The following is a 15,840-nucleotide window of genomic DNA, read 5'->3' as shown; positions in this document are numbered from 1 at the left end:
ACTTTCCACATAAAACCTGTTACTCTCTATGGTTACTAACAGTTACACGGGTTACCAAATCACCAGTTACCATTATCTAGCTTTCTAGGACCGTCCCGGCACGTGCATCACACTAGTATCACAGCACCCCCGTGGTACGATTCACACATCATAATTATCACATAACATAATTCACATAGTCATATAACATGCTTAAAATCATAATCATCACACATAATTCTCATCATGCCCTCCCGGCACACTAATCAAGGCCCTTAAGCCTTATTAGTGAATTTGGGTCGTTACATATATTAAGGAATAGTTTCGAGCTCAATGATACTTACTGGGACTATCAGCTCCTCACCCCTATCAAAAATGGAGGTGGAGTTATCACTCCTCAGGAACTCTCAATCGGAATCCCCAAGATTGCTGTAGACCTAACTTACTCGAGTCAGAACACTACTACAAAAATTACATGATAAGTCGGTTAAAAACTGACATCTGAATGTTCATAAGTCGGTTGGGAACTGACTTCCCATGCAGTGACTTATGATGTAAAAACATGGTAGGTCAGTTGGCGCCAAACCGACATCTGGTGTAAGACATGGTACGTCGATGGAAAACTGACATCTGGTGTAAAACATGGTACGTCGGTTGCAAAACCGACCTATAGTGTAAGACATGGTAGGTCGGTTGTACACTGACCTCTGGTGTAAAACATGATATGTCGGTTCACAGCCGACTTATGGTGTAGACATCTATTGTCAGTTTTAGTAGAACCGACTTATGTTGTTTTTTTTCTCAAGTGTATTATGCCCAAAACAAGTCATGTTTTTCTATACAAACAAACTGAACAGAACAAAACATATATCACAATAATATAAAATACTAGAATTTGAACTAAGTATCTAAAATAAAGAGTCTTAAGTTAATTACAAAATGACTCACATAAGCATTGTAAACTATAGTTAGACAACAAAAGTGTGTATATCTTCAAGAAAGTCTAAGTTAACATTGTAAGTATATCTCATTAAAAGTCTAAGTTAACAAAAGTGAGTGGACCTATGTAGTACTCATCAAATCCATGACGCATTGTGCCCATTCTTCACGTACTTCATTGATCTCATCCTTTGTGTAATAGTTCTTCCCGCCACACTAAAACAAAATTCATTGCATGAGTTGAATTAATATACTTAATCTTAAGGTAAAGCTAGAACTTTAATAATGAATATTTTCACTTACATTACTAGTTAGCCATCGCATTGAAAACTCATTTGTCACGAAGTCCTTCATCATCCTCATAACATAGAACCCACATTGTAATGATTGTAATGGTTGACGAGGACACTTAACTGTTCTCCACGCGACTTCCTTAGTTTTTGCATTATTTGTGCGTAAATGTTGAAAGACACTAAATAATAATAACATAAACATTTAGATGTTGTTAATTTTAAATGAATTAAAGAGTATGCAGTTAATTGGTTAGATTTTTACCGAGAAATGAGAGATTTGATTTCATCTGGTGGAAAATTGTGAAGAGAATCCAGGAAATAGCACAATTGGTGATCAAAATCAATTATTATAAGCATCCAATGCTTTCTAACAAAAACACAAAAATATTTCATTATTAATATTATATATATTCACTAACAAAATACTAAAAGTAAAAAACTTACCCCTTATGATATGGCAACAACCACATCTGACCCGGATTTGAATCAACTCGTTCAACTCGTTCTTCTTCAGTGGATCCAACATTTGATAACCAAATTGGCTCAACAAAACGAAAAAAGTGACTGATCTCTCTTTTCACTAATTGGAAGTATAAAATCCTACATAAAAAATATATCTCTGTTAAATTTATAAAATAAGTTATGAACAAACTTATAATTATTTTAAAAATCTTTCATACCTGATATATAACGATACACATGATGCTCCAATCTCTTCCATTAAGCCAACATGGACTATATCTTCTTGTGAGATATATAAATCATTCTCATGGCCGAATATCTCAAAATCCATCGTAATTTTGATCATGAAACTTGGCTCTACATACTTCACGGTAGTTAATAGACACTTGAGAAAGCGAGGAACCCCACTAGGAATCTTGAAGAGTATCGGGGCACTAGCTTTAATTGACACTACTTCATTTTGACTAGGAAGTTTTTGGGAAGGATGAGACTTCTCTTGTGTCATTGGGGCATTAGGTATTGGTGAACCATTCCTTTTTTGCTTCTTTGTCTTCTTAGGTAGATTCAACATGAAAGTAATACATGTTAGTCATGAAAAATAATTCAATCACTAAATATAGTTTCTTGTCAATGTCTTACCAAATCTGAATAGTAAGGAATGATCAGATGAGAAGGCCACTCAACATAGTGGCCGACAGCATGACGTACTAAAGAAATCCCATCTCCAATAGGCAATGATCCTTGCTAATATTTCCACCCGAAACCTACAAAATAAAATTAATCTATAAGCCCCATTTGAAGTTTCTGAGTCAATAAAGCGAAACTGACACCATTTGTTTTATTTATTTATTTATATATTTATTATTCTTTATATTCTATTGCTAACTTATATAATTTATGATTGTACGTAGTTCAATATTTCTGGGGTTGAAAAGTTATGGGAGGCCTTGAATGAAAACAACAAAAGATACTGTTTTATAAGAGTAAAATAGTCAAAGGACAAATAATTATTCTTACTTGTTAGACCTGCAACGACACCTACTTCTAGTAAACTGTTCAAACTCTGTTTAAACAGAACAAATAAATACAAGCAAAAATTTCCCTTATATATCCAAAGAGTGAGACTCTGATGTGTAACATGCATAATTTTATCTTATCAGGAGCATGAAGCAAAGAAATGATTCGGAAAGCCTATAATGCTAGTGAGTAGCGTTTATTGAAAATTTGTCTTCATGTAAGAATAAACTTAGAAACTTAAACTTATCTAAGACTAGCTACTTTTTATAGTCAATAGAAGACAAGAAGTTGATAAGATCGGCTTATTAAATGATAAAACTTGAACGTACTCCGTGCCATGTTTTATTTAACAAGGTTCTTTAAAATTAAACAAAATGAGAGTTGGAGACCAGATTATGTCATATCACACACTGATGATACTGTTATGTTTGAAGACCATGCAAAGTGACTGGAATATATGCATGAAAAGAAACACAACAAATGTAAATTTCATTACTTATTATCTCAATATATAGTCAGCCGTTTGCAAAATTTCATCCCTCTCCCTTGGTAGCCTGGTAAAACAAAGTGAAGTCTTACTGTCCCTATTTTAAGCTTGATTTTGATACTTAATTGTTTATCTGGATTCTTAGTTGTTACTAAAGACAACCAAACAAACTGGACTCTACATTTCAGAATAGATAGAGTAAGACATTTGATGTAATATAGACTTATTTTCTTTTTCACAGAATTCCCAGGTCCAGGTGAGGTTTCAGAGAAATCTATATTAGTATCACAATAATTCAGACTGTAATGCAGTTTTTCATGTTTTCTTTTAAATTTTTTTGGAGGAATGCTTGTATTTATTTTTTCTGTTTAAACAGAGTTTGAATCATTAACAATTCCCAAGCTTTAAACTGTTCTTCTAACAGTAATTTCCAGTAAACAACAAATTGTAATGAAAAATAATATGTTAATAACATACATACTAAGCTGAGTTGTTTTACCACTACCATACATACTAACATACATACTAGCAAAGACCACTGTCATCCTTTTTAATATATACTGAATCTTTTTTAATTTAATAGACCACATGCATTAATAGTATTAATATAATATAATATTAAGATAACTGCAAAGACCACTAGAAAATTTGCTTCTTTATAGCCATGTCAAGATAACTGCTAAACTAGAAAATTCAAACTAATAAGCAACTTCAAAACATTGCATTCGCTGCATAAATTCAGCATGTTGTAAGTATTAATTTGTAATAGACAAAGATTTTCATAAGTAGCTCTCCTAAGAGTCAAACACATTCACACACACACATATATATATATATATACTAGAGAACTGATAGCGTAAGTGCTTTTGTTATACTGTTGATAAATGTAATTTTGAATTCACTCTTTGATAAGCTCTTTATTTGATGCGTGTTCTTAGGATTACCCATGTAGTATGAAAATATTTTCGGAAGAGTTTTTAATTTTTAGGGTTTATTTGATTCAAATATAGCTTATCGAAAAAAGGTTTCTCTCTATGCGTGTCTTGCACTTAAGCTTATAGTGTAATATTGATTTTGAACTAATAGCACTTGCATTGCATGTATTTTCTCAAAATAAAAAAGAAACCACTAAGGTTCATTTATTTAACATTAGAGAGCCAAATATAAAGAGGAAATATGCACACACAAGCCCGCATGATGATTTGACCACCTTTCCTCCCCTTCCCCTCCCACACTCACCTTTAATCCTAACCAACTGAGATAGCCTCTATTGACAATTATTCTTATTATTGTTGTTAGTGGTTATATTTTAAAAGCGGCGATGAAAGGAATTTCAGATTTAATAATGTCTATTACGGTTGCATCTGATTTACTTTCTACATATTGTAAATAAATAGATATGCACCAGTGTACGTGTGTTTATATCTATGGACACAAAACAGAATAAAAGGAACACATAGAGCTTTTTGACTATATATTACTGTAAAAATAAATAGCTTTTACACTTCTCTCTCTGTTATGCTAGGGAAAAGGGGGAGGCTATCTAACCTTTGGAGGTAGTTTTCCAAAAGCATCTCAATTTCTTCTTCCTCTTCTGCATAAAACAAAACCAAACCAAAATTGAATTTGTTGCAATGATTATATTTCTGATGACAGTCATATCAGCAAGTTTATGAAGAATAAAGTCCACTCTAAATAGTAATCAAGTGGTAAAACAGTCCAAATTCAACATGTTATACATATGATGTAAGCATATAAATATTAATTAAATACATTAAAATATTTATACAAAGTTTTTTGCATGTTGCTGTCCCTTAATCAATTAATTAATAATTATGCTTATATACATATATATGGGGAGGAGTTATGCTACAAGGAAGTGGTACCTCTCTAAGTTTGAAAACTTCCCTAAAGATTTGAAGCTCCTTCAATAACTCTGTATCACATTATCCCCTCTTCTCTCAAAGCTAGCTTTATACAATCTAAAACTATTGATAAAACTTTAAGTTTGATAACCAAACTAAAGGGCATAATTACAGCATTGTGCCCTTGATCTAAGAAAAATTAAATATAACTCTTTTATTTATAAATATACATATATAAACACATGCACACACAGAAATGTACCAAGTAAAGAAAAATCAAACAATGTTTATTTGAGTTGAAAACACTTACATTTGTTCTATTACATAAAAGTTTCCCAAGAATGCTGGCAAAGTCTCTGAAAAGTGATTCAAGTTGATCTTCCTACAAATATTACAACAATAATGTTTAAGGATTAATAAAAACGAACAAAAAAAAAAGTTAAAAAGGTTAACTGAAAGTCCATACAAATATGTCAAGAATTTTGAAGTTGTAATTTCTTTTGGAATCGTTCCTTGCAGCTTCAATCTTTGCACTCTCCTGTGAAAATATACAATCAATTAGCCTATATTATGTTGACATTTCATCAAACACTTTGCAAGCAATTCTTAGAAGAAATAAAACAGAAAAAGTCCATTGTGTAAATACCATACATAGACTATTCTAATTCTATAAGCAAATGAGCCCAATTATATCTCAAACTCTCAATCACTCCTCTGATGCTGAAACAGAAAATCAATATAAGAAAACGAAAACCAACTTTTGAGTTGATTATAAAAAGTAGCTTCAATCTCATCAAATAAATCTAATATAGATAAAAACAACCATAACTAAAAACAATAATTACCAAACAAAAACAAGGAATTATATTAATTAATCTAATATTGTAACATGGGAGGTCATTATATTAATTAAATGTCTTTTAAAATGTATATGGGCTAACGTCACCGTCACCAGTTGTTAGTTTTGTAGGCCTAGCTCTACTATATATATATATGATAATAGTAAGATTATATTATTATCATCATTATTTGAGAAGTGGTTGATCTTAATTATCAACTTGGTACATCAGCGATCAAGGAATCCATGCCACAGTCTTGACAGGTAATCCTTATTCCTTTCCTTCTCTCAGTATTTCCTTTCTTTTCTGTATTTTCTTTTTTCGTAAGAACCAAAACCCCCTTTCTTACAAATGGTTAAGCCTCACACTCACAGCCCCTCTCTTTTTCTTTTTCCTCACTCGTCGAAACTCTTGGTAATCTCCTAAACTAAAATTTTAGAAAAAAATTTGCAGTTTTTTTTTTAATAAAAAAACATTTTAGGGGCCGGAATGTAAAAGTTTCTTTGTTCAACTCAAAACACCACAAATATAAGCTTAGTATATAATTTACCAGAATTATAAACTTCAAACCAACAAGAAATCACAATGGAGAAGAGATATGAGAAACTAAGAGATGATATCAATCAACAATACGTTTGAATCAATAATTTATATATATATATATAGAGAGAGAGAGAGAGAGAGAGAAATCACCGGAGTTGAGGAGAATCCGTATTACTGGCAGAATGGGAAGGAGCTGTTTCCGACCAGAGTTGAGGAGGGGGAGTTGCTGCAGTTTGGGTTACTGGCGGAATGAAGAAGACAAGAAGAAAAAAATTTCGCGGGGCTATACAGTGAAGAATAAGAGTATGGGCGGGATACTTAATTTTATATGTGCTTTTTTTTTCATCCTAATTTTAACGTGATATGTCAGTCCAATATCAACCAACATATGATGTAGCATCATAAGTCATTTCTAGAACCGACTTATGCTGTTAAAACTAAATATATAATTTTAACGTGGTAAGTGAGTTAATTAGCAATGGACCTATGATACAGCATGATATGTCTGTTCTAGAACCGACCTATGATATTAAAATTAAAAAATATATAACTTTAATATGTTGATATTTTATTTTAAAATTATAAAATCTCCAACTTATTTAGTTTATTTTTTTTCTAATATTTATAAATATGTCATTTATAAATTAAAATATTTTCTTACTAAAAACTAAATTAAATTTTTTTAATTCCAAATAATAATATATATAATATTATTTTTATACTTATTGCATTCACAAATCAATTATATATATGTATTGTTTAATAAATTAATATATTTAAAAATTCAAATAATACAAAAACAAATTAGACTATTTTTAATATATTTTTATAATGGCATGATAAGTCAGTCCATAGAACCGACCTACCATGTCATTTAAAAAAAATATTAATTAAATACATTAAAATACTTATAAAGTTTTTTATTTTAAATTATAAATACTATTCAATTAAAATATTTTTTCATTATAAAATATAATTATTTTTTTATATTATAAATAATTGATTAATTTTATTCATCTATTTATATTTCAAAACATTATAATGTAGATTAATAAATATAAAATTTTTACATTTATTTCATACACTATTAAATAAATTATTGTATTTTAAAATTCAAATAATGTAAAATAAATAAAAATGTGACATGATAAGTCGGTTCATATAGTACCGACCTACCATGTTAAAAATGTAGGACATGGTATGTCGGTCCACACAGAACTGACATACCATGATTAACATGGCAGGTCGGTTTTGTAAGAACCGACCTACTATGACATCTCCAAGCATGGGAGGTCGGTTCAATGTTAACCGACTTACCATGTCTACATGGTAGGTCGGTTCCTGCGTAATCGACCTCCCATGCTTACCTTTGATATACATAATAAGTCGGTTCTGTGTAAACCGACTTATGAACATGTGGTAAGTCAGTTTAAGCGGAACCGACATCTCATGGCCGATGACTGATGTCCAGATTGTAGTGTTCGAACATCAGACTCGAGATCAGCTCCCAAGGCACTAGCCACGTTGGCTACTACAAACTATCTCTCGAAGGTTGAGATTAAAGATTTGCGGACTAGGGTTGGAGCGTGAGGAGGTTTGGCCTTCAAAGTGGAATCGACCACATTTTTCCCCATGTTAGTAGGGAGAATAGAGGTTGATGTAGGGGGAGGAGGGACCTTTTCTAAAGGCATAGGAGGAGAAACCTGCTCTGAGACTACAGAAGAAGGTACTTGCACTGAGGTCATCTGAATGATCTGTGTGGGAGGAGGGTCTTCAGTAGCCTTGGCCATTTTTGGTGGTGGAGGTGGAGGCGTGTCTTTCTTTGAAGAACTCGACCTCGCTTCGAGCCCTTAGCTTTTGACAGTTTGGAGAGGAGGTTGTCGAGGGCGAAGTTCATTGAGTCACGTGCAAAATGAAGGAAAATGTAATAAGTATCATGAATAAATACTTGTAAGAGAATTTTACATAATATAAACCTCGTCTGGGGACGTGACTGGAGGAAAAAGAAATTAATGAAAAGTCATCTAATGATATGTTGATGACTTCGGTATGTTCTCTATTAGCCCCGATCTTTCACCTCAAAATGTGGGAGACAACTCGGAGAAATCTCGCCAATCATTCTAGCCATATTATGTTCCTAGACCTTCCCACTCTTCATTTACATTATACATAGTTTGATATTCATAAAGAAAGTTATCGTCATATGTACTATGTATTCTACCCCCGACCACGTCATGAAGTTATTATCAAGGTTGTTACAGGAAATTAAAATAGTGGTTTCTTGTGTTAGAAATGTGGGAGACCATACCGATTGATCTATAACTACTTTACCTCATTTGATTGAGCTCAAGGATGCCTCATCTTGAGCCTCGTTCCCAAAGCCTGGTTTCTCAACCGGGGATGAGGTTGTAACTGTTGGGGGAGAGTGAGATAACACCACCACAAAAAATAGAATCTACACAAAATTTGGATTGACAGAGACTTAAAAAGATGGAGAAAGAACTTGCAAACCCAAGTAGATCAATGGAGTTCTTCAATATTTGATGAAGCTTCAAAACCCTAGGCAAATCACCACTTTGAAACAATCCTTTGAGCAAACCAAAACACAAACCAAGGCTTATACATGTTTTAGAACGCTGCCCTAATACTCTATTTCCCAGCCACCATTGATGCTTGAGGCCTTCTCTTGAGGAAATGAGAATTGAGATTGAACAAGCCTTCAACTCTCTAAGCCAAGCACTTTCTTGGAGAGTTCTCAGAGAAAACTAGAGATTCTTGGAGCTAGAGAGAGAATGAGGGTAGAGAGATATTAGAGAGAGTGATCAAAACTCTCAAATCACTATTTTTACCCATATAAATAGTAGGCACCGCCATTAGGTTTAACCAATAGGATTAGACTTTCAAAACACGTTATATTGAGCATTTACGTAAATCCAGGTAATACAACAGGCGACGCATCGCCTGCTAGGGTTTCTGGAAACCGTAGCTTCCAAGCAATGTGTCGCCCCCTGGGTGGCGATGTATCGTCACCCCCTCTGACTTTGGACAATTCCAAAGGTCCAAAAATGACTCCAAATGCCACCAAACTTATTGGGAACCCTTAGATACTTTTATATATTACTTTGGACCTAAATTTGCTTCTTTTTTTTTTTAAGTGCCTACAATTTGAAACTCAAATTCACATCTTCACTATGTGAATTCTACTAAGTGTTTATACCTTGCTTGTATTTTAACACTTTATCTTTTGTATTTAACCAATCATAACAGCAACGTCCCAATTTCCCTAATAAGGCTTAGTACCCTTAGGCCAGGAGGGCAATAATTGAATATTATGTGCATGTTTGTGATTATATGAATTATATGAATATTATAATATGGCTATATTGGCATGATTAGGTGTATTAAGCGTGCATGTGGGCCCGTTTCTTATTAGAATGACATTTTCGTAATTTTGGCCCGTTGATGGCATATTTGAATATATATATATGTGTGCGTGTGTGTGTGTGTGTGTATTTTATGATTGAGACCACATTATTATGTGGATATATTTGATTTATTCGGGATGAGGCGATCCTATGGAGCAAGTTAACGGTTTAGTCATAACGAGGTCAAATACCCAGCTCGGGGTAAGCCTGAGGTATTTTTGTAATTTAGTACATTACTTGGATTTATCGAGTAATGGGAAATTATTTGGTGATTATTTGAGGATATTAGAATTAATGAGGAAATTATGAGGCGTTAATTGAGATTGCGGGAAATGTGGCAAAAGACTAGTTTGCCCTTGAGGGCATTAGAGAGCAAGGCACAATCAAGGGACATTTTAGTCTTTGGGCCAATGTAGTGACTTAGTCACTAGAGTGCTTCAGGGGTAAGAAAAGAACACTCACAAACTCATCTCACACTCTCTCCCTCACATTCTCTCCCACTCTCTCTTGAACCTTGGGTAGTTTTGAGGAAACTAGTGGAATTTAAAGCTTGGAAGCTTGAAGTTTGGTGCTAGGAATTGGTTAACAACATCCTAGGGTCGTTCTTATCAATTGAGGTAATGTTTTTCACCTTTTAAATTATGGGTTTTTGATTGAGTTTTGATGTGTTTTTTAAGGTTGTTTATTGTTTGTCTGAGCTGTAGAGTCCATTTATGGGGTTGGATTGGGTTAAATCTGTGTTTTGGGGATGGATTTGGGAGACTTGTGATTTTTGAAAATCTCAGTTTTTCTGAGTTCGCAGGGTCATGTCGCAGCCCTGTTCTTCTGGTGCTGTGACCCACATGAACTCAGAGAATAGGGGAGGTGCCTCAAACCGCCTTGGCGCCGTGGCGCTAGGCAGGTTGCATCATGGCGCATGTCTATTGATTTGGGGCACAGGCTCTCTAACTTGTGGAGGTCTGCGACGCTTAGTGAGGGGTGTCGCAGCTTAAATTGGGGGCATTGGCCAAATTAGGTTTCGGGTGGCAGGAACTCAAACCTAAGGGCTTGGGAAGGATTTTACTACCCCATTTAGTCATTTGTTTAGGTCAACATCCCCGAGGTGACTCTATGGCCACGTATTTAGGGAAAATGTCCTCAGTGTGACACTGTAGTCACTTATCTGAATAGAATACATGCATGAGTGGGGTTATTACTGCTAGGCATTCTTATTATTGCAATGTCTCAAATTTCCTAATAAGGCTTAGGGCCTTGATTAGGGGGTCAAGATGACAAATTATGGAAATTATGTGATTATATGATATTTATGTGTATCATTATATGATTATGTAAGTTATATTATAATATGATTTGATATGCATGTGTTTGGTGTATTAAATATGCATGAGGGCCCATTTATGATTAATTGGGAAATTGTTGTAATTTGGCCCGTTTTGGGTATATTTGGCATATATGTGATATATGTGTGTGTGAGACCACATTATTATGTGGATATATGTTTGGATTACTCGACACGAGACGATCCTAGGGAGTAAGCTAATGGGAAAGTCACAATGGGACCCATACTTGACTCGGAGTGAGTCAATGGGTATATTTGGTATTTAGCATAGTATCCGGATATTGGGTAATGCGAATGATTATTTGATGATATATTGGGAGTTAGTGAGATCAGGAGGGAATTATGGGAATTTTGACTATTTTACCCCGGGGGCGTTTTTGGGACCTCGAGCATTGGGATTTGCTTGAGGTTACTTAAGCTCAAAGTAACCTGTCAGAAACATAAAAAGAACGTTCAGTACGTTCTCTCTCTCCCATTATCCCTTTTTGACGTCGTTCGAATTTTCGAAGGAAACTCTAGTTTTACGACTCGGTTTCAAGCAAGGATCGAGTCATAGCGATTCTAGAGAAGATTAGAAGCTTATTAGACAAAGGATTTAGCGAGAAATGACATAATCATAGGTAATTTAAGTTTTGAATTTCCAAGTTTCTGTTTCCTAAAGTTTTTTAAGTTTTGAATTTGGATTATGTGTTTTGATGAGTTTTTGAGTTGTTTGAAACTTTGGTTTTGATGGTTTTGGGCCATTGGGATGTTTGAGAACTTTGTTTTTGGAATTTGGAGATGTTTGGATAAGTTTATGGAGGATTTAAAATGAGAAAATGGAGGTTTTCTGGCTGGGTTCGAGGTCGAGCCATGACCCTGTTCTTGGGCACCGCGACTCAAGCTTGACGAAGAAGGTGAATGGGGCTTGTAATGCCCTAAATTTCCTAATAAGGTTTAGGACCTTGATTAGGAGGCCGGGAGGGCCATAATTGATTTATTATGTTATTAAATGATTATATGCATGTTTATGTGAATTATATTATTATATGATGATAAATGCATGCATATGGGTTCACATTTTGTTATAAGGACATTTTTGTAACTTGGCCCGTTGAGGGCGTGATTGTGTATTTTCATGCATGTGGGTGAATTATAAATAATACCACATTATATGTGGATTTGCTCGAGCCATTCGGCATGAGACAGTCATGGAATGCAAGTTATCAGTCTAGTCATAACGGGGTTAGTTTCAGGGCTCGAGGTGAGTATCGGGGTGATTTGAGGATTAGAACATTGTCGGGAATTAAATGGTAATGGGGTATGGTTTAGTGGTATTTAAGAATATTGAGAATAACGTGAATTGGAGGTCGTTAATTATGATTAACGGGATTATAAGAGAAATGACGATTTTGCCCTTGCTATACTATAAGGGACTTTATTTAAACCTAGGGGTAATATGTTCAATTGGCAAAGGATAGATATAAAACAAGAAAGCTGTAGAAAATATAAGAAAAACAAAGCATCATCATCCTATCTCATCTCTCTCCCGTACCTCTTCCTCTCTACTTTTCCTTTTCTAATTTTTGAACTCTACTTGAAGAACCAAGCTAGGAAATCAAGGTTTGGAGCTTAGAACCTTAGTTCAACCGTTGCAGAGGACTCAATTCAAGCTTGAGGTAAGAATTCAGCCATGAATTCTGGTTATACTTTCTTTTTCATTTAGTTTTCAGCTGAGAATTTTGAAGTGATAGGTTGAGAATTCAATGAGGTTTTTGGGAGAAGTTTGCTTGGGTTTTGATGAGGTTGAGGTATGAATGAAGTTTAGGGGTTGAATTTGATGTTTGGGATTAGTTTGGAAGCTTAGTTTTCAGGGGAAGTCGCAAGGAAGGAAACCAGAAAAAAATTCTGGTCTGCAATTAGCGCCCCAACGCTAGGCAGGGCAAAGAGTAGGACTCTCTCTGTTTTGGGGCAGCACCCCAACGCCACCTAGCAGTACCCTAGCGCTGATCCATTTTCCAGTAAGCCTATTGTAGGGATCGGGATGACTTTTAAGGCTCGGGGATGGGTTCCTTTACCCTGGTTGGGTAGTTTGGGAGTCCCGAGAGTGCAGGATTGGTCCCCAGAGAGTGAGGTTTTAGATTATAAACCTTTTTATGATTTATTTTATTGATGGGATTCCGTATTTGGTTATGACTAGGTGACTGCTAAAGGATCAAAGGATTAATCGTTCTCAAGGGTCATTCTTTTACTAATTCTTGCTCGAACCCGATGTAAGAAAACTGCACCCTATATATGTGACATGTGTGGTTATTATTGAGGCATGTTGAGTGTTTAAATGTGATTCATGAGATGCACGAGGAACATGTTGTTAGGGCATGTCATGAATGTTAAATATGAGATTGATCAGAGCTTGAGTCTTTGTGTTTGTGCATGATCCTAATTATGCTAGCAATTGTTAAGTAATCATGCTAAATGCCATGTATTCAGATATTTGATATATGATATATACCTGGTAGCATTGCTTACTTGTGTGTGGGTGTTACTGACCTAAGAGTCAGAAGCGGCATTAGCGTCTTGAACGCAAAGCTGATAAAAGATTAGATCTAATCGAGATCAGAATTGAATGACTCATATGGGGTATTAATGTTAGACCGACCCTAAGTTTGATGAAAATCATAAGCGCTTGTCTACTCTACGACTAGTTACTCAGAGCTAGGGACAAAGGCCTAGGTGACTGTTTTGTCACATGGCTGAGGGAAATGGAATCCCACGTTAGTGACTCTATGGTCACTCAGTAGGTTTATGTTGGTGACTATTCATCAGATACCTATCTCGTTTAAGCTAGTGAAATGATTACTTATTTGTAAAGCCCAGGTGACCCTATCGTCACATGGCTAATGAGAACGGAACCCACCTTAGTGACTTTTACAACGGTCACTCCTCTATTTAGGGCTAAAAGCCCTAGATGATTATTATGATCATCGGTTGATGTTTTATACTCAACATTGCGTGAACTTATTTGCATGCGTGATTAAGGCTGTTTGTAACTCCCATTTCTTTTTACAAATACATTACAACAATTATGAAAAATAAGAGAAGATATTTTTATTCATACTTTTGAGTGCATCACAATGTTAACCGAAGGCTAGAGCTATTAAGTAAAGTGGAAGAATAACTAATGAATATGCAACTATAACATTCATGGGCATTTCATTAGTATAATACCCATAGAATGATGCTAAATACAAGCAAACAATTACTAAAGTTATGAACAATAAAGAGAAATTCATGTTTTGATGATGAATTTTATCTAGAAGGTTAAGAGATGAAGAAGTTGTGCAAGTAAATGGTTGAAGGAACAAGTATTTATAGGACAAAAACTAGCCGTTTATGACTGTTGGTGAATAATGATCCTGACCGTTGGGGATATAGTTGTATTCTATTATGGGATTTTAACAATTCTAAGTTGTTGAAGTAAACTACAGGTGGGAATAATTAATTTATGGGTGTTAGAGAAACATTTTCAGAAAAGTTTATGAGTAAAAAATGTTAAACTAAGTAATATAAGAAGATTGGCAAATTTTCATTTTTTTACTATTCACCGGGTACTATTCATAGTGGGTCCCACAGTAGGGTCCACATGGGTCCCACAGCGGGGTCCACCCCATGGGTCCCACATGTTGATGCCAGTAGTGATATAGTGATGACTTAAGCAAATTACTATGCTTGATATTTTGAATATTTTATTATTTTACTATGCTTGATATTTTTAATATTTTATTATTTTACTATGCAGCATAGTAACCCAATGTTTTCCTATAAATAGAGCCTTTTAGAATTCATTTTTGAATTACGAAAAATCTTTCTTTCTCTCACTCTGCCTAAAACTCTTCTTAACACTCTTTTAAAGTTTTAAATCTCTAAAATCTAGGCGAAGTTCTGTCTGTAACACTAGCCTATGAAGACCTTTTTGGGTAAGCTCATTCCCGAGCCTTTCAATTCAGTTATTTAGCTATTATTTATATATAGATTATTTTACTATGCCCTTATAATGTCAAAATTTATATATGGATTATTTTATCATGCCGTTATAATGCCAAAATTTATATATAGATTATGCTACTATGTCTAAAAATTTATATATAGATTCATTTACTATGTCGTTATAATGCCAAAAGTTATATATATATATATTTTTACTATGCCGTTATAATGCCAAAAGTTATATATAGATTACTTTACCATGTCGTTATAATTTATAATGCCAAAAATTGAAATATAAACTATTTTTTTATGTATCTTCATAATACTAAACTTATATAGGCTATGGTCATACTTTGGACTATTATTATGGACTCTTATGACCTTATTCCCTATTATTATGGACAAGTATTATGACCTGGACTTTTCTGTATGACCATGACCATGACTTTTAGACCAAGACCTTGCCATGGACAAATATAGTATGACCATACCCCTAGACATAAAATAAACAATAAAATAAGAAAAATAGAATAATAACAATCATAAACTAAGGTTACATCATGTAGATTTTATGTAAGTTAATAGTTCGTGTTTTTATTAAGAAACTAGCAATTTTGGTTGTTTTATCAAGACGCAAGGTAAGTAGAATCATCATCTACAATACAAGTCTTTTATGTGCATTTATA

General features: G+C 34.2%; 1 protein-coding gene across 6 annotated transcripts; it reads right to left on the bottom strand.

Moving 5' to 3' along the window:
• Positions 1–855: 855 nt before the first annotated feature.
• On the bottom strand, positions 856–6,762 carry LOC133789595 (uncharacterized). 6 transcript variants are annotated; one of them, XM_062227414.1, is made up of 11 exons: positions 6,575–6,750; positions 5,694–5,762; positions 5,509–5,580; positions 5,353–5,424; positions 4,726–4,771; positions 2,313–2,437; positions 1,892–2,226; positions 1,656–1,811; positions 1,474–1,578; positions 1,222–1,390; positions 856–1,134 (listed from the first exon to the last, which is right to left on the bottom strand). In XM_062227414.1, the coding sequence occupies exons 7-11, from the start codon at positions 2,176–2,178 to the stop codon at positions 1,042–1,044; spliced, it is 810 nt and encodes a 269-aa protein (XP_062083398.1). In that variant the 5' UTR covers positions 2,179–2,226; positions 2,313–2,437; positions 4,726–4,771; positions 5,353–5,424; positions 5,509–5,580; positions 5,694–5,762; positions 6,575–6,750; the 3' UTR covers positions 856–1,041. The 6 variants fall into 6 exon arrangements, with proteins under 6 accessions (XP_062083398.1, XP_062083388.1, XP_062083393.1 ...); XM_062227404.1 differs by lacking the exon at positions 5,694–5,762 and adding an exon at positions 5,064–5,165; XM_062227409.1 differs by lacking the exon at positions 5,694–5,762 and adding an exon at positions 5,064–5,159.
• Between the last annotated feature and the right edge of the window lie 9,078 nt (positions 6,763–15,840).

The sequence above is a fragment of the Humulus lupulus genome, chromosome 1, assembly GCF_963169125.1.
Source record: "Humulus lupulus chromosome 1, drHumLupu1.1, whole genome shotgun sequence".
NCBI lineage: Eukaryota > Viridiplantae > Streptophyta > Magnoliopsida > Rosales > Cannabaceae > Humulus > Humulus lupulus.
This window is presented reverse-complemented; position numbering and strand designations above follow the sequence as displayed.